This window comes from Prionailurus bengalensis, chromosome E3 (assembly GCF_016509475.1).
Source record: "Prionailurus bengalensis isolate Pbe53 chromosome E3, Fcat_Pben_1.1_paternal_pri, whole genome shotgun sequence".
Classification (NCBI taxonomy): domain Eukaryota; kingdom Metazoa; phylum Chordata; class Mammalia; order Carnivora; family Felidae; genus Prionailurus; species Prionailurus bengalensis.
In genome coordinates, this window is record NC_057357.1 from 4,562,991 (window position 1) to 4,580,649 (window position 17,659).

At 45.3% G+C, this 17,659-nt stretch overlaps 2 protein-coding genes across 4 annotated transcripts in view; both read left to right on the forward strand.

Moving 5' to 3' along the window:
* Positions 1-6,272: 6,272 nt before the first annotated feature.
* LOC122472084 (NADH dehydrogenase [ubiquinone] 1 beta subcomplex subunit 1-like) lies at positions 6,273-6,568 on the forward strand. The gene has a single exon (XM_043561387.1). The coding sequence runs from the start codon at positions 6,332-6,334 to the stop codon at positions 6,503-6,505; it is 174 nt and encodes a 57-aa protein (XP_043417322.1). The 5' UTR covers positions 6,273-6,331; the 3' UTR covers positions 6,506-6,568.
* A 1,611-nt stretch (positions 6,569-8,179) lies between these two features.
* WIPI2 (WD repeat domain, phosphoinositide interacting 2) overlaps positions 8,180-17,659 on the forward strand; it is a 39,559-nt gene continuing 30,079 nt past the window's right edge. The window contains exons 1-2 of one of the 3 annotated variants that reach the window (XM_043559593.1): positions 8,180-8,506; positions 15,730-15,812. In XM_043559593.1, coding sequence (XP_043415528.1) covers positions 8,433-8,506; positions 15,730-15,812 — 157 coding nt within the window. In that variant the 5' untranslated portion in view covers positions 8,180-8,432. The remainder of the gene's footprint in view (positions 8,507-15,729; positions 15,813-17,659) is intronic. The other 2 variants (XM_043559594.1, XM_043559595.1) reach the window with 2 other exon arrangements.

Sequence of the window (17,659 nt, forward strand, 5' to 3'; positions counted from 1 at the left end):
GCCAACAACAATAACATCTCCCAAGGCAGGAGCAGAGGACCAGTATCCAAAGTTACTACAATATATTATTTAAAATGTCTAGTTTTCGAGAAAAATTGTGAGACATGAAAAGAAACAAGACAGCATGACCTATACACAGGCTTCACTGGAAAATTCTACTAAACATTGACAGACAAATTAACATCAGTTCTTCTCAAACTCTTCCAAAAAATAGAAAAGGAGGGAACATTTACTAACTCATTTTATGAGACTAGCATTATCTTACCACAAAGCTAGAGAAAAATACCAAAAGGAGAGAAAACCCTACAAAAAAAATATTCCTAATATACAATTCTCAAAAAAAAGAGAATACTAGCAAACCGTATCTGACAGAAAATTAAAAGAATTATATACCATGACCAAATGGAATTTAAAATAATTTTTTTTATTTGAGAGAGAGAGAGAGAGAGAGAGAGAGAGAGAGAGAGAGAGAGTGCTCACGTAGGGGAGGGGCAGAGAGAGAAAGAGAGAGAGAGGGAGAGAATCCCAAGCAGGCTACACATCCAGCTTGGAGCCCAACTCAGGGTTTGATCCTACAATCGTGAGATCATGACCTGAGCCCAAATCAAGAGTTGGATGCTTAACTGACTGAGTTACCCATGTGCCCCTGATCAGTTTTCTTATGTTGCATTCCAGGGATAAATTCCATTTGGTCAGGGCTCCTGGGTGACCCTATGAGGAGCTTGCTTAAGATTCTCCCTCTCCCCCTTTGCCCCTCTCCTCCCCTTGTGCACACATTCTCTCTTTTTCTCTTTCTCTCTCTCTCTCTCAGAAAGAAAGAAATAAAGGAAGAAAGGAAGAAAGATAACTGATCAATGTAATATACTATGTTAATAGAATAAAGAACAGAAACCACGTGATCATCCTATAGCTGCAGAAATGCTTTTAACAAAACCTAACCACCTTTCGTGATAAAACTCAACCGCTAGGAATAGAAGGAAATTTCACCCACATGATAAAGAGCATCTACAAAAAACTCATGAGCTAACCTCATACTTAATGGTGGAAGACGCAACGTTTTCCCTCCAGGATCAGGAATAAGACAAAGATGTCTGCTCTTGCCACTTTTCTTCAACACTCTGCTAAAGGCTTTAGCTGGGACAACTGGCCAGAGACGTGTGCCGAGGTAAAAGAAATAAAAGGCCTCCATATTAGAAAGGAAGGAGTAAAACCTATTTGCAGATAATGTGCTAGTGTATACAGAAAATTTTAAGGAATCCGCTGAAGCAAAACTATTGGGGTAATACCAGAACAATATATGAAAATCAAGAGTTTTTATATGCTAGCAATGAGTCACCTGAAATGAAACTAACAAAAAATCCATTTATGCTGGCATCAAAAAGAATAAAATACTAAGGAATGAGTTTAACCAAAGAACTGCAAGGCCTATATATGGAAAACTGTTGAGCAGTGCTAAAAGAAAATGAAGACCTTTGTACCGAATCATCATCTTCATACATCTTTATACAGTTGAAGTCCATCAATACAACATTCTATTTATTTTTATGCCATTGTTTTTCAAGTCAAATAGAAGAAGAGTTACCAGCGCAATACATTCAGGCTATCTCTGTATTTACCTACGTTGTAGCTTTACAAGTGCTCTTTATTTCTTCATGTGGTTTTGAGTGACTGTCTTCCATGGCTTCATTTCAGCCTGACGGCCTCTAGTATTTTCTGAACAGATTTCTATGATTTCTGTCTCTTTATTGAGATTCTCTTCGGTGAGACACGGTCATCATACCCGTCTCATAATTCTTCAAGTATGGTTTCTTTGGGTTTTTTGAATTTATTTGTAATAGATGCTTTCAAATCTTTGTTCACTAAACCTACCCTCTGGGTCCCTTCAAAGGCAATAACTTTTCCCCCTGTTTTAGGGCCATACTTTCCCGTTTCTTTGTGTGTCTCAGAGTTTTTTGTGGACTCTCAGGAATATGCCAGGAGCATTTCAAAGCTTCTTATGGACATCTTATCCCCCAGACGTTCCTTTCAAGGATTTGTTTTTTGTGCGTTTCAGTTTTGGTTTTGCTTAGTCCCTTGTTCGCCCTAACTGGTAACCTCAAGGCAGTTGCAATACAATACAATACAATACAATACAATACAATACAATACAATACAATACAATTGCCAATGATTGTTTTGGTCAAATGTCTTGGGGATGAGCTGGCAAACCCTTGGATCAAATAAAGACAAGCTCTGAAAGGAAGTTTTTCAGCAAACTATCAGGCAGGTCAAATAGTGACCATTCTCTGGGGATGGGGCTTTTGGGGGAGCTCCAAGCCCTTTCTGCCCGCCTCCAGTGACCACTAGGCTGTTTGTTTTTACATCTATCACAGTTGTAAGGCTGCTGATTTTCAAGGCTACCATGGATCTTGGATAGAGAGATGAGATTAGGGAAAATTAAAAAGCCACAAATCTCACTGTTGTCGCTGAGACGCGGCTGTTTTGTTTGAACGAAAGCTTCTTAGATGGTTGCAAGCCTTTTGTTGTTAATTTCCAGAGTTCCGAAAAGGTTGATTTCGATCATTTTTGCCAGCGTTCTCTTTGCCTTCATGGAGGAATGGCTTTCAGAGATTCTTGCTCCACTATTCTGGAAGGGCTTCCTTCCCACCCATTCAACCCCCACAGCATTCTCCAGAGGTGAATTATTCTAGCCCTTGTTATTGTTGAGGAAACATGCTCGGAGAGGTTACGTGGCTCACCTGATGAGGCGCAGCTCGTGAGCATCGGAACCAGGATCCGAATCTCGGTATGCCTGTGCGATTTCGGTGTGGTGCGTATCCCGACCTCTCTCCCACTGCCTCACCTCATGCAAGGTGCGCTCCAGCACCCTTTCACTCAGCCCTTAGTTCCCTCCTCCGTGCCAGCTGTTTAACCCACGGGTTTATTTAGGAACTCGCCTGTGGGAGGATTGCTCATCTCTGAACGTTGCACATAAGAAGAATACTTGGGGAGTTTTTTGAGCACCGGCAGATGATGGTTCTGTTCTAAGGTTGACAGGAGGGAGGGAAGCAGCGATGACAGCAGCTCAGGAGAGCATCCTTCCTGCTCTGTCTGCCATCAGGAATGTCAGCTCATGTCCTCCCCAGGGGAGCTGGGACATGAGGGTGCGTTTCTGAGTCACACGCAGGTCAAGCTCTTTGGCGCAATCCCAGTCTGCTCCCCAGCAACGCTTGTCCGTGGTTCCCAACATCTCCCAGATCATAGAGCAGGGAATCAAAATCTGGGCGGGTGGGTAGCAGCCCTGAGCGCCAGCCCATTCTGGCCCGCAGGAATGGAAGCCCAGAGCTGAGTTGTTCAAGGACTAAGTTCTAGCATTCTAGGGAATGGGGTCGCACAGTGACCGATACAGACAAAAATCCTCCCTCAGTGGAGGATTATGTTCTGGTCAGGAGGGGGCATTTTGTGGTCCATCGGAAAGTTATAAGTACTATTAGAGACAGAGAGCAAGGAGAGGGATGGGGAATAGAAGAAAGTAGGGAGGTGACCATTTTTAAGAGGGTTATCCAGTTCATACCCCATCTCCTCTGACCGGAAGTTCACACAGTGGTGAGGAAGCTTTGACAGTGTGCTCATGCCCTTGGAATTCACTGTCCTTATCATGTGCCCTATTGCCTAGAGAGATGGCAGAACGGCTTACTGAAGGTTTAGTTGTGGCACCAGCTAAGAGACCACACCCTGTGGGGTTGGGTTGTCATTCCACAGTAGGCGATACATGCCTGCAAACTGGGAGTGGAGGTGGTAGGGTCTTCTTGCATATGACAAAGAATAATCCACTGAAAATGTTTTGTTTCCATCCACACACCCCTGGGCTCACTGGATTTTGAGGTTCTAGTACCCAAAGGACCCCTATTACTCCAGGGAACAGACTCATGGTTCAGGTAGATTGGAAACTGAGTCGACCCTCTGGCCATTTGGAAATCCTCACTTGCTGAACCAATAGAAGAAGTTACTATCCTGGATGAAGTGATAGATTCTGACGAACGAGGGGAAACCGGGTGGCTTTTCCAAATGAAGCCAAGAACTGTGTCGAGAACCCAGGAGATTTCTTCAGGCACCTCTTTATGTGGCTCTGTTCAAAAATAATGGTCCATAGGAAGCTGTGCCAACTGATAGATACACCACTAAAGACATTGCTCCTGTGTTACATCTTGACTTCTGGTGACTGGCGATCGGCTATATGGGCACTCACATACGTATATTTATACATTTACATATGTCCGTGCCCAGGTAGCCAACCACTGAAATCAAGACATAGGGCAGCTCCAGCACTCCAGCCGGTTCCCCTCATGTCCCCTCCGAACCAATCCCCCGCCAGAGGTAACCACTACTCTGCCTATTTTTGACTTCATATAAATGGACTCATACAGTATATATCCTTTTTTTTTTAATGTTTATTTTTGAGAGAGAGAGAGAAAGACAGAATGAGAGCAGGGGAGGGGCAAAGAGAAGAGGGAGACACAGAATCCAAAGCAGGCTCCAGGCTCTGGGCCGTCAGCACTGAGCCTGACGTGGGGCTCGAACTCACAAACCGTGAGATCATGACCTGAACCGAAGTTGAATGCTTAAATGACTGAGCCACCCAGGTGCCCCCTTTTTTTTAAAGTTTATTTATTCTCAGAGACAAAGCACAAGCAGGGGAGGGGGAGAGAGAGAGAGAGAGAGAGAGAGAGAATCCCAAGCAGGCTCCATACTGTCAGCATGAAGGCTGATGTGGGCTCAATCCTATGAACCATGAGATCATAACCTAAGCCGAAATCAAGAGTCGGACACTTAACTGACTGAGCCACACAGGGCCTCATATATTCTTTTGCATCTGGCTTTTTAAACTCAGTATTGTATCTGTGAGATTCACTCATATGCGTATGGCCTTTTAATTGGTCTGTAGTATTCTTCTGTATGAATGTACCACCATTTACTTACTCATTCTGTTGTAGATGAATGTTTGGGTTATCTCCAGTTTGCTATTATTACGAGTAAAGCAGCTGTGAGCGTTCCTATACCTGTCTTTTGGGGAAAATATGCATTAGTTACCACTGAGTACATATACCTAGAAGTGAACTGTCTGAGTCATAGGGAATATGTATGTTTAACTTTAGTAAATACTGTCAAACGGGTTTTCCAAGGTGATTCTAACAATTCATTTTTTAAAAAAGATTTTATATTGAAGTGATCTCTACAGTCAACGAGGGGCTCGAACTTACAACCCCAAGATCAAGAGTCACTGCTCTGCCGCCTGAGCCAGCCAGGGGCGCGGAGTCTAGCCATTTAAGACTTTTCCTCACAGTGTTGTGAGAGTTCCAGTTGCTCTGCAATTATTGCCTACACTTTGCATTGTCAATCATTTTAATTTTAGCCAACACGTTATGTCAAAAGTTCAGAACAAAAAAAGAAAATTGGGGCGCCTGGGTGGCTCAGGGTGGGTTAAGCGTCCAACTTCGGCTCAGGCCATGATCTTGGGGTTTGTGAGTTCTAGCACGTCGGGCTCTGTGCTGACAGCTCAGAGCCTGGAGCCTGCCTCGGATCCTGGGTCTCCCTCTCTCTCTGCCCCTCCCCTGCTCGCGTTCTGTCTCTCTCCCTCAAAAATAAATAAACTTAAAAAAAGAAAATCAGCGAACTGCTGAAGTAATAGTTAGAAGTTTATGGTGCACCCACCAAAAAGACAGTTTGCAAACGAGGAACACTCACACCAAAACACAGAATGAGGCTCGGAGGTATAGCATCATAGAGCAGCTTCTAGAGTGTGGAGCGTGGAAGCAATGACTATTTGCTCTTTAGTGACTGGGTACAGTATTAGAATCTTCTGAACTAAAAGGAAATTTGCTGGTGGTCGCCTCACATCAACTTTGGGGAACTACTTTGGTTTCGCTTGTGATTTTCAGAGGCACAAGCAAGGTCAAGTTAGCTTTTCCTAGTCTTGCAAAATAAGCTAAATTAAGCTTTGTTTGTATGACGACACTGGCGTTGTCAACTCGGAATTTTCGAGTCTCGTCTCCATTTGTATTTGATTTTAACAGGTGGATGCTTGTAGTATCTCATTTGCTCTTAATTTGCATTTTCTTGATGAGTATTAATGATGATCACCTTCTCAGGTGCTCATTAGCCGTTTTGATATTTTCTGAAGTACCATGCTCAAGTACCCCAAAATGAGTTGGTATTTTCCTCATTGATTTGTAGAAATTCTTCTAACTTTCTGGAAAGAAGTCCTTTGTCAACAATGTGTACAACAGGGCTGAGCTCGCCGTTGCCCTTGGCCGTGGAGCCGTTTTTTGGCACCAAGGGCGCAGCATCCGTGATGAACGTAATTCAGGTTGTTTGTGACCACTGGGTACATACACTTGTACCCGTGGGATTTGTCCTTGGATGTTATCTAGACAAAAAGAATGATGAAAAACTAACTGCCTTCCAGAACAAGAGTGTGTTGCTTAAAAGGGAATTGAGACCCAGTGAAGAAGTCACCTGGAAATAAAGGCTGTGACTGAAATAAAGAATGTTCACCTTTAAAAAATTAGGAAATAAAAACACACTATTTTCAAAATGTATTTCAAGTGTATGTATTGAAAGCTTATGTACCCCACTCATTCTGAGGCTTGCCTTCTTGACCTGTCTTGACGAGAAGTTGTTTTTAAAGTTTATTTATTTAATGTTTCTTTATTTTTGAGCGCGAGAGAGACAGAGCATGAGTGGGACAGGGGCAGAGAGAGAGGGAGACCCAGAATCCAAAGCAGGCTCCAGGCTCCAAGCTGACAGCACAGAGCCGGACGCGGGGCTGGAACTCACGGCCGGCGAGATCATGACCTGAGCTGAAGTTGGCTGCTTAACCGACTGAGCAGCCAGGTGCCCCATAAAGTTTATTTATTTTTGAGAGAGAGAGAAAGAGAGCACGAGTGAGCTGGGGAGGCGCAGAGAGAGAGAGACAGACAGACAGACAGACAGACACCCAAGCAGGGTGGCTTGATCTCAATAACGTGAGATCACCACCGGAGCCGAAACCAAGAGTCGGGCACTTAACTGACGGAGCCCCCCAGGCGCCCTGAGCAGTTGCTCTCCGTTTTGATGAAGATTAACGTTTTATTTTGTGGTTAGTACTTTTTAAAGTACTTGTTTGGGAGACTTCATTTGCTCCAGAGCCATCAAGGCATGCTCCTACGTTTTCTTCCAGAAACTTGACTGTGTCACCTTTCACGAGTACGTCCACAATCCATCTCAAACTAGTTTTTGAGTTCGGTGGGAGGTAGGAGAGCCAGCACCTTTAAAGGAAAGGACCATTGTTTCCTCAAGGATTTGCAACGCATTCTTGACTCTGGGCGAAAAATTAGCTTCCCTGCGCACAGATTGAATTGTGCCATTCTCCTGCCTAAGTGTTTTCAATGGCAACCCGTTGTTTAGATCATGTTCAGGCTCTTGCTTAATGTATCCTAACAACACCCCGCTCGATTTGGCCACTTCCAGTTTCACAAGCCCAATCTTGTGTCCATCACCCCACTCTAAACTTAGACACGCTGAGCAGAGCGTTCCCTTGGACACACTCTCACCTCTGAACCTTGGCCATACAGAATGCTTCCGTAGGTTACCTACTATTCAAACTTCAGGTCTTACCTCCTCCAGGAAGCCTTCTCTGACTGCACATTCCCTGTCCCTTAAGTCTAGGTTGAGTGACCTCATCATGTGCTCTCTTGTACTCCGGCTTGTAATTGTGTTCCGGGGTAACTTCTCTGAGGGGAGGGAGGCCCATTTAGTTTACATGGAAGGTGTCTCGTAAATATGATTGAATCCGCCACGGGTCCAGAAAGCGGGCGCCTCAGGGAAAGAACGGGGTTACAATTCTCAGATTGAACACTTGGCGAATAGGTTAACACTTCTGAGCCTCAGTTTTCAAATCTGTAAAGTGGGGACGCAATCGTCTCTAGGTAGGCCTGCCAGAAGCATCAAATAAGATGCTGCACAGAAACCCTTAGCGCAAGGACAGGCACACAGCGGACACTTTTAATATTAATAAAACCATAGGGACTCACTTTTCCCTTGCGCATGCGCCGTCCTCCGTACGCCAGCTAGCCCTGCCCGGCGCGCCCCTGCGCGTCCCCACGCGTGCGCGTGTTCGACCGGAACCCCAGCCCTGGCCGGAGATGAAGGGGCGGGACCTCCGCAATACGCCTGCGCCCTGAGAGGCCGTGCGCCGAGGAGGCGGGGCCGCGCCGGCGCGCAGGGCGTCCCGGCTCCTGAGCATAAACAAGAGCGGGCACGGGATGAGGCGGCGGTTGATCCCCGGGCAGCCAGCTGCGGCCAGCGAGGCGGCGAGCGGGGCCAGGCGCCGACCCTGAGCGCACCCGACTCGCCCTCCCGCGCGCGAGCCCTCGGCCGGGGCCACCCTCCCGCCCGCCCGCCGCGCGCCCACCATGAACCTGGCGAGTCAGAGCGGCGAGGCCGGCGCCGGCCAGCTGCTCTTCGCCAACTTCAACCAGGACAACACGTAAGGCCGGGCGGGGGTTGGGGCCCGAGGCCTGGGGCCGGGAGGGGGGCCGGGCCCGAGGGCCGGGGCCGGGGCGGGCGGGAGCCTGAGGCCGGGCTCAGGGCCGGAGACTCGGCCTGGAGGTTCGGGGTGGAGGCCGGGGCGGGCGGGGGCGTCCCCGGGGGCGGGCCTGGAGCGTGGAGGGAGGGGCGCTGCCCTCGGGGACCCTCCGGGCGCTGCGCTGGAGCTGCGATCCCTGGGCGGGGAAAGTGATGGAGATAAGGAGGCTTTTCACCCACCGACGGATAGGTTGCTTTACCTTTTGGGACCTCCCTTCTCACAAAGTTGGGGCAGAACTTTGTGCCTTGACTTGTTGTCCCAGCCGCTTCTGGAGCAGTGGGCGTGGGTTTCTTCCTCTTATCCCACCTGCCCTTCTCCCTCGGCCCTCTTCCCCCCACTCTTTCCCCTCTTCAGGCCCTTCTCCTTGTCTCTTCATTATCTTAGTGCCCTTTTCCTTTCTTTCCCTTTCTTCTTGTCTCGTTGTTCTTTTTTTTTTTTTAGGTAACTTCGATGTCCTGCCCGAGCAAGAAACAAACTTAGCCTTAATCCCGGCCTCTGATCTGGGGAGAAACTGAGTCAAGGGGGATGTGGCAGAGAAATATACCTGAGGAGTCTTGGTGCTTCAGGGAATGGGCCCATCCTTAGGGACAGAGAGGCCCACTGATGCCAACCCATGGATTTGGAACGCTGTTTGTCCAAACGCCTATGGGTTTGAAGCTGATTCTTCAGAGGCTGTCTCGGTGACCTGTGAGGATAGTAACTAGATGAAGTTTCTGGAGAAGGAAGGAGCTGTGGAAGGGAGGAGAGCCATCTTGGGAAGTGAGTAAGAGGAAGTGATGTAAGTGAGGAGGAATGGGTCATTGGCTTCATAGTAAGTAGTTGGTCGAGTTGTTACTGGCGGAATGGAGTCAGCAAAGTAGAACATGAGATTTTTATTTTATTTTATTTTTTTAATTGAAGAGTTCATTGTAGAATGGGAAGCAGGCATCAAGTCCGTGGCATGCAGCGGGGACTCGGTAGCGCCTCCCCAGAATTGTGAGGTTAGTGCCGGGTGGCCCGGCAGTGGGACTGCGCTGAGGTTAGAAGGAAGCAGATCCCCTTTTCCCAAGTGCAGATGAGGAAACTGAGGTTCACAAAGGCTCAGAGCTGTGCCTGGATCCCAGAGTTGGTTAATGTGGAGTGTGGGCAGGCCCGAGTCTCTTCCACTGCCCTTCCCACTCTGCCACTGTCTTCTCTACCTAAAAAGTAGGATTTTGAGGATGGTGAATTTAGGCATCATACTGTAGCAGTCTTTAAAGATTAAAACTACCAAACGCTTAGTGTTCCACGTGAGTAAAAACCAGCACAGCAAAAGCATGTTGAATAACCTGTTGCCAGTGGTTGTGATCGGGATAGACTATGTTATGTGAACCCAGGAAGCGAATAGAACATTTCAAACTGAGATTGGTTTTTAAGCCCTTAGTGTTTTTTGTTTTTGTTTTTAAATTTTTTTTTTAACGTTTTTATTTTTGAGACAGAGACAGATCGCAAGCAGGGGAGGAGCAGAGAGAGAGGGAGACACAGAATCCAAAGCAGGCTCCAGGCTCTGAGCTGTCAGCACAGAGCCCGACGCGGGGCTCGAACTCACAGACTGGGAGATCATGACCCGAGCCGAAGTCGGATGCTCAACCGACTGAGCCACCCAGGCACCCCCAAGCCCTTAGTGTTTTGAGATCGGTTAAGAAACGGTAGCTTTCTGGGTTTTTATGTCTTGTGTAAGTTAGAGAATTTCCAAAACGTTTTCTACCATTTTTTTTTCCAGCTTTTCACTATTCATCATTTATGTTGAAAGGAAATCAAATATGAGAACATATTCTCTTTGGCTGTTACTTCAAATGGGCTTTCAAATTACATACACAATAGAAAATGTCAGTCTGGCCTGAAGTTAGACCTTTTCACACTTGGAAGTCCCGTGCTTCCTCACTCCTCAGTGAGTCTGAAAGTTCAGGAGGTTTCTGTGTCATAATTTGGATTTGCCAGAAACCTTGATATACCATGAATGTAAACTGTTAAGAAATAGTAGGATAGGATTAGAGTAAATTGTTAAGAAATGGGAAGATAGGATTTAATCATTGATTAAAATGACTAATTTGTCTTGAAGAAATAGACATGTTTATGAGGAAAGGCTGTACAGTTTACCCCTTTGTCTCCTTTACCCGTCTCCAGAACTTAATAGAAGAACACAGTTTTTCACAAGACAAAGGTTGTCGGTCTAGGATCCACATTCACTGTGTTCAGTGAGAAAATCTGGAAGCAATTTCACTTAATAGAATACATGTATGTTACACAATAATGCTTAACAAAAGAATATTCCCTGTACACCAAACTATCTGTCCTGCTTTTTGTACTAGTAATATGGTTTCAAATATTGTGTTAATTTTCCTAGGATTCTCATCCTAAAAGTATGAAGAAGTGCTTTGTTTTTGTTTTTGTTTTTTTACTATTTGTTTGTTTATTTTTTAGTTAGAGCCGTGAAAGAGGCACTGAGAACAGTTGTTTTCAGTCATCTCGCTCTTAACTGGTTAGTTCCAGTGCTGGTTTCTGAAAGTAACCGTTTGAACGGTTTACTTTGGAGGAATTTTTGGCTTTTGAAATTGAAGTCAACAAACTAGTAAGAGTATCCCTGAAATGGAAATGTCAAGGACTAAATGCCTCCAGTGGATGCTGCTCGTCTAGTGGGAAATCTGTGATTTGGCGATGTCCTTTTTAAACTACACTTCAAAAAGGGGTAGAATAAAGAAAGGGACTTGATTCTCCAGGTCTCCTGCTGACAGGATTGAAGTTGTTAGCGTCCAGAAAATTATAGAGATGCTTGTTTAACTGAGTTTCTTCTACAGTTACGGTTGTTATTCTGGGAAAGTCACTTCTCTCCACTTTTTTCTCATCCGTAAATCGAGAGGCTTGATTGTAGATGGTCTTTAAGGATCCTTCAACCTTAAAGTTTTAGGCCATTCTGTCGGCTGGGTAGAGGGAGTGTTGGAGGAGGGCAGGACAGTCACCCAGGAGGATATTGTCCAACAGTAGTGGCCCGTGGAGAAAAGACCAGTCAGCCATCAGGACTTGGTGTGACCCGTGGGACAGGCGTGGTGCAGGGAAGTTCAGGTTACTCCCAAGTCTCTGGTTTGGGTCTAGTGTGAACAGTGATTCCATTATGGGGACTCGGTTTGGGGCAAAAGATGAATTCTGCTCGGCTGCTATTGAGTTGTCAAGGCATCAGGGCTAACCAGCTGGAGGCCTGCGGTGGAAATGCTGGGAGCTGCGGGAAGAGCCTGCTGTGGAGCAGACTTACTAAGTAGGGCCCCAGGGTCTACGAGGTGTCCTCCTTGGGTTCCTTTTTATGCGTGTGCACTGTTGCCACCTAGCTCTAATCAAGTAAGATAGTAGGAAGGGAAAGCCTTTCGGGACTAACTATTGGTAAGAGTTTACGAAAGAAAAAGGAGTTAAGAGAAAGATCTGATTCACGCTTTTTTTTAGTGGAAATTCACTATCTTTAAAAAATTTTTTTTTTCAACGTTTATTTATTTTGGGGACAGAGAGAGACAGAGCATGAATGGGGGAGGGGCAGAGAGAGAGGGAGACACAGAATCGGAAACAAGCTCCAGGCTCTGAGCCATCAGCCCAGAGCCCGACGCGGGGCTCGAACTCACGGACCGCGAGATCGTGACCTGGCTGAAGTCGGACGCTTAACCGACTGCGCCACCCAGGCGCCCCTACTATCTTTTAGGTATTGAGTGCTCAAGTTTCAATTCAGTGATAGACTTGCAGTTAAAGATGGTGCATCACACAGGCATTTGTTTTGGCCCCTCCCAAAACCCTACTGAAATGTCAGTCAACAAATTACCCAAAGATATATATTTAAGCTTATTTATTTACCGTGGGGAGAGGGGGAAGCAAGGAAGGAGCGGAGAGAGCTTCCCAAGCAGGCTGTCCGCACCGGCCTGACAAGGGGCTCCACCTCCGGAACCTTGAGATCATGACCTGAGCCGAGATCGGGAGTTGGCCGGTCGCTCAACCGACTGAGCCTGACTGAGCCACCCAGGCGCCCCTCAAAAAATATTTTAAGAGACTGAAAGCCATAGGATAGGGAGAATGAGGAAGGAGTCACTAGCAACATTTTAGAAGCTAGCAAGTAGTACAGGAAGGTGATCCGGATTGCTGGTGGAGAAAGCAGAGAGCCAACCTGGTGTAAACTGCAGAATCCCCAAAAGGCTCAGGATCGGCAGCCTAGGGAAGCTCTAGAAGTGGAATAAAGGGGGGTGTGGTGAAAATAAAGAGGATTGGCCCTCAGCATGTCTCACAAGCACTCACTCTCCCATCCTGGCAAAGGACTTAGGCCTCGTCTCAAGACTATATAACAGGGTCTCTGGATTTTGACACCAGGCGCAGGTGAAGGCCGGGCTGTGGTGTTGAAACGTGGGACTGAGTAAATATAACCTTTTTTCTAGGATAGTAAGCTGGTTTTTCTCCTTCGGCTGTAAAAGATCTCATTGTGTTACCTTAAAAAAAAAAAACAAAAAACTACACAAACATTTATTGGGGGATAAGGTTATTTAATAAGGGAATTTCAAACTTCCTTGTTACTGTGCCTCTCCCATTAATATGTCTGCCATTGTATGGTCAGGCAAATCATGAGAAATTATTAAAAGCAGGATCAGTCCCAAAGAGGGATGTATGAACCTGATCATTGGTGTTACCACCCTTTAAAAACATCCACTTTTAGGGGGTGCCTGAGTGGCTCAGTCGGTTGGGCGTCCGACTTCGGCTTGGGTCGTGATCTCACTGTTCCTGAGTTCGAGCCCCGTGTCAGGCTCTGTGCTGACAGCTCAGAGCCTGGAGCCTGATTCGGATTCTGTGTCTCCCTCTCTTTCTGCCCCTCCCCACTCACACTCTGTCTCTCTCTCTCTCTCTCTCTCAAAAATAAAAACATCCATTTTTACTGATAAAATATATACTCGAACTATGCCATGGATATATAGGGAAAAATAATTGAAATATATGTGCTTGTATTTCTTATTGATGGAGGTGCACAGCAGTTTTACAAACCACACAATTAAAATTGTAGCTAAGGTATTTAATATCCTAAAGCAGTTTCTGAATATTTGTAAGGACATCAAAGTTCTGATGTTTGATCACCAAAGGCCAGTTTTGACAGATTCTTTTGTTCGGAGCATAGAATCAAAATCTAGTTTCTCATAAACCAGTTAAAGCTCATTAAGTTTGCCCATGAAAGAAGCCCTCCCTAAGCTTATTTTATATATAGTGTCAATAAGGCTGGCGATTGGGTTTCTAAGTCAACAAATTAGAAAGGGAGAGGAGCTGTTAATCCTGGGGAGAGGGTCACAAGGAAGTGACACCTCTCTGCAAAAGAATAAATGAAAAATATTTTTAGCAGCTCAACACTACAGTCTGACCATTTGTGGTCACATACACAAAACCCTCATCTCCTTGGTAGGGTCTGAGAGGGTCACCGTATTGTAATAGTACAGTAGGTTTAATGATCACTCCCATAAGACTCCAGGAAAATGTTAAGAATCTCCCACCCCCTTGTGATAGGCATACAGGAAAGCATATACAAGAACACCTTTTTCATTTTTTAAGCAAAAATAGAATCTATCGGTGCTTAAAATAGCAACCATTAGTTATCTGGAAAACATTTCCCAAAAGTTATAGACTGCTGAGATTTTCGTCTTATTTTTAGTTCTGGATATTTATGTTTTTGTTGGCTTCTTTATTGCTTTTCAAATTATTTACAGGTAAAAATATCTAATTACCTCATTGATACAATTAATTCAAAACAGTGAAGTATTTTTGCAAAAAAAAAGGTAGAAAGAGTTTTGCTTTTTTTTTTTTTTTAAGTTACATATTTTGGGGTCAGGGGGGAGAGATTCCCAAGCAGGCTCCACGCGCTCAGCGCCGAGCCCAACACAGGACTCGATCTCACGAACCATGAGATCATGACCTGAGCCGAAATCAAGTCAGACGCTTAACCGGCTGAGCCACCCAGGTGCCCCAAAGAGTTTTGCTTTTGTTTATACTTCTAAGATGAACCAATTACAACTTAAAAATTTCATAGTGCTTACAGTAGCTCCATTCTTGGAATACATTTCTTCTACCTATGGGCAAGAGAAGGGTTGGAAATCTCAAGTTTTTAATAGATGAAATAGCCGTTGAAGTAGCCCTAAGTTTTGTCTTGGTGTGCAGATACTCCCGCTAGGAAACGTCGGTGTTCAGTCTTTCTAGTCTTCTGGTTTGTCTTCTGCCTCCACTTGTCTGCACATTTTTCCAGACACTAGATTCAGAACCGTCCAGTCGCTGCTTCCTCATACGCCCCACGCATCCTGCTTGATTGGCTCGTCCTCTGTTTCTCAGAGCTGGACTTCCTTTTGTTCCCCCCCAGCCCCCCCCCGCGGTCAGTCACTTTCTGGAGAGTAGTAATCTTCCGGTGGGGAACTGCTTCACTCAGTGGCCACTGCACCTGTACAGGGTCGGGGGTGGCAGCTGGGGAGCCCGTGAGCTCCCTTCAGGCCTCCTGGCGAAAGCCGTGGCTTTGGCGTCAGGTGTGAGTGATTTTATCTTTTCCTTGTAGGTCAGCTGTGCAGTCTTCTCATGCCAGCTTCCAAGTTATCTTTTCCGTCTGTTTTATTCCCACCCCACTGCTCAGCTATCGTTTCACAGAGGTGATTGAGCTGCGCTTGCCGTGGCCCTGCCGAGGCAGAAGGATGTCATCGTCCACCATCGTAAATGTCTTTGTTTAAAATTCGGAGCATCCGCCTTCTTCGCTTTTGGACTCACACATAGGGCAGATCACCTGAGGAGCCCCGCTTTGTTTTGAGGGGATCGTTAATTAAGGGCTGATTATTTCCATTTATTTGTCAAAGTAATCTTTAAGGTTTTGTAGGTCTTCGGTAAGAATAAGGTCTGTATTTTATTGACCTTCACCTTTTCCTGGCTGCGAGCTGGGGCACCTGGCTCTGCCGCTTGCCTCTTTTCTGCTCAGCCAGCACTCACCCACTACAAACTGTGTGAAATTACTCGTGCTAATTTTCAGTAGAGGTGATGGTTACTAGTTGGTAACATGGAGCTTGTTTTTGCATTATCATTGTCTACACGTATCAGCTCTTATTTCTGATTTGGCTTTTTTGCAGGTCCCTAGCTGTTGGTAGTAAGTCCGGTTATAAATTTTTCTCCCTTTCTTCTGTGGATAAGCTGGAACAGATCTATGAATGCAGTAAGTGTTTGCTTTATTTTTCCCCCTTCTTAAAAACAAAACAAAACACAAAAATAGACAAAGTATACTTGAATTGGAATGCATTCTCAAACTCTAACACTGTGATTAAAGTCCAGACACCCCTTGACCAATACTCTTCCTTGACCTTGGGCTTCCTGGGATGACAGCTGTGAACGGGTGGTACGTGTTCTCCAAGGTGTGCGTGTTTGCGTGTTTATAAATGTACTGCGGGGACGCTTGTTTTATGGGTTGTCTTTCAATACACGATACCATGCTGTGTGTAGTGTTCTGTAATTTCTCCCCATTTTAAATGCCAGTGAAACCTTTTATCTTTCTGTTATAAACCACTTCCAGAAAACTGAAAACTTCACAGCCCCCATAGGAATGATTTATTTGACATCTTATGGCATTCGAGTGGCCTACATGTCAGAGGCAATATGGACTTGTAGAAGGGTCATATGAGCTTTGACTTCTTGTTCAGTCACTTATTTGTGACTTCAGATAGATTACTTCATCTTGGATCTCAGTTTCTTTGGTTTTCGTGTGTGTGTGTGTGTGTGTGTGTGTGTGTGCGCGCGCGCGCGCGCAGTAGGACTTGCTGAGTAAACGGTAAGCATAGAGTCCTTCTCCCCAGAGAGAATTTGCTAGAAAGCTTTGGGCTCTTCCTGCATACATAACTTGTTTTCTGTGCATGTATGTAGTTACACACATAAAGTTATACTTTTGTGTTTCTGTGTGGTTTTGTTTTATATAAGTGAGCTTGTAATGTTTTGCTCTTTATTTTTGTTTTTAAAAACATAACTTTAAATTGAGGTGATTGTAGATACACACGCAGTTGTAAGAAATAATACAGACCCCATATACCCTTCTCCCGGTTTCCCCCAATGGTCACATTTTGCGAAACCACAGTGTAATACCACAACCAGGATAGCAAAGTTGATTGCTCCTGATCAGGTTTCCTCAGTTTTACCTGTATGCGTTTGTGTTTCCTAAGTTCTGTATGGTCTTAATGCCCTTGCAGATTCCTGTTTCCCCCACACACGGCCAAGATGCTCGTTGGTTCTAACAACACAGGGTCCTTCCCGCTGCCCCTTTATAACCACACCTGTCTCTACCTCCCAGCCCTAATCCCTAGTAGCCATTAATCTGTCCTCTCCAAAATGTTGTCATTTCAAAAATGACATGGAAATGCAAATATGTAACCTTTTGGGACTGGGTTTTGTTTTGTTTTTTGTTTTGTTTTGTTTTGTTGTTTTTACTCAGCATCATTCCTTGGAAATTCATCTGAACGGTTGGATGTGTCAGTAGTTCGTTTTTATTACTGAGAAATATTCTGGGGTGTGGATGGACCATAGTGTATCGTCAGTTACCTGTTAAAGGGCATCTGGGCTGATTCCAGTTTGTGACTATTATTACAGATAAAGCTGCTGTGAACAGTCATGTATAGAGATTGTGTGAACATAAGTTGTTACCTCCCTGGGATAAATGTCTAAGAATACAATTGTCGGGTCATATGGTAGACCCCCCCCCTTTTTTTTTTTAAAGAAACTGCCAAAGTATTTTCCAGGTGGCTGTACCATTTTACATTCCCACCAGTGATGTCTGAGGAATCTGGTTCCTCTGTATCTTTGCTGGCGGTGGGTGTTACCGCTGTTTTTCATTGTACCACCTTGGTCGATATGAACAGTGTTGTCTCATTGTGGTTCTGATTTGCATTTCCTCAGTGGCTGATGATGAGCATCTTTTCGTGGGCTTATTTGCCACGTGTATGTTCTCTTCAGTGACACGTCCGTGTTTTTGCCTGTGTTCTAATAGGCAGATTTGGGGTTTTTTAATGTAAGGTTTTC

Bases quoted from the DNA above. Each gene is read 5' to 3' on its own strand.
- LOC122472084 (XM_043561387.1), top strand. From the start codon at position 6,332: ATGAACGTAATTCAGGTTGTTTGTGACCACTGGGTACATACACTTGTA.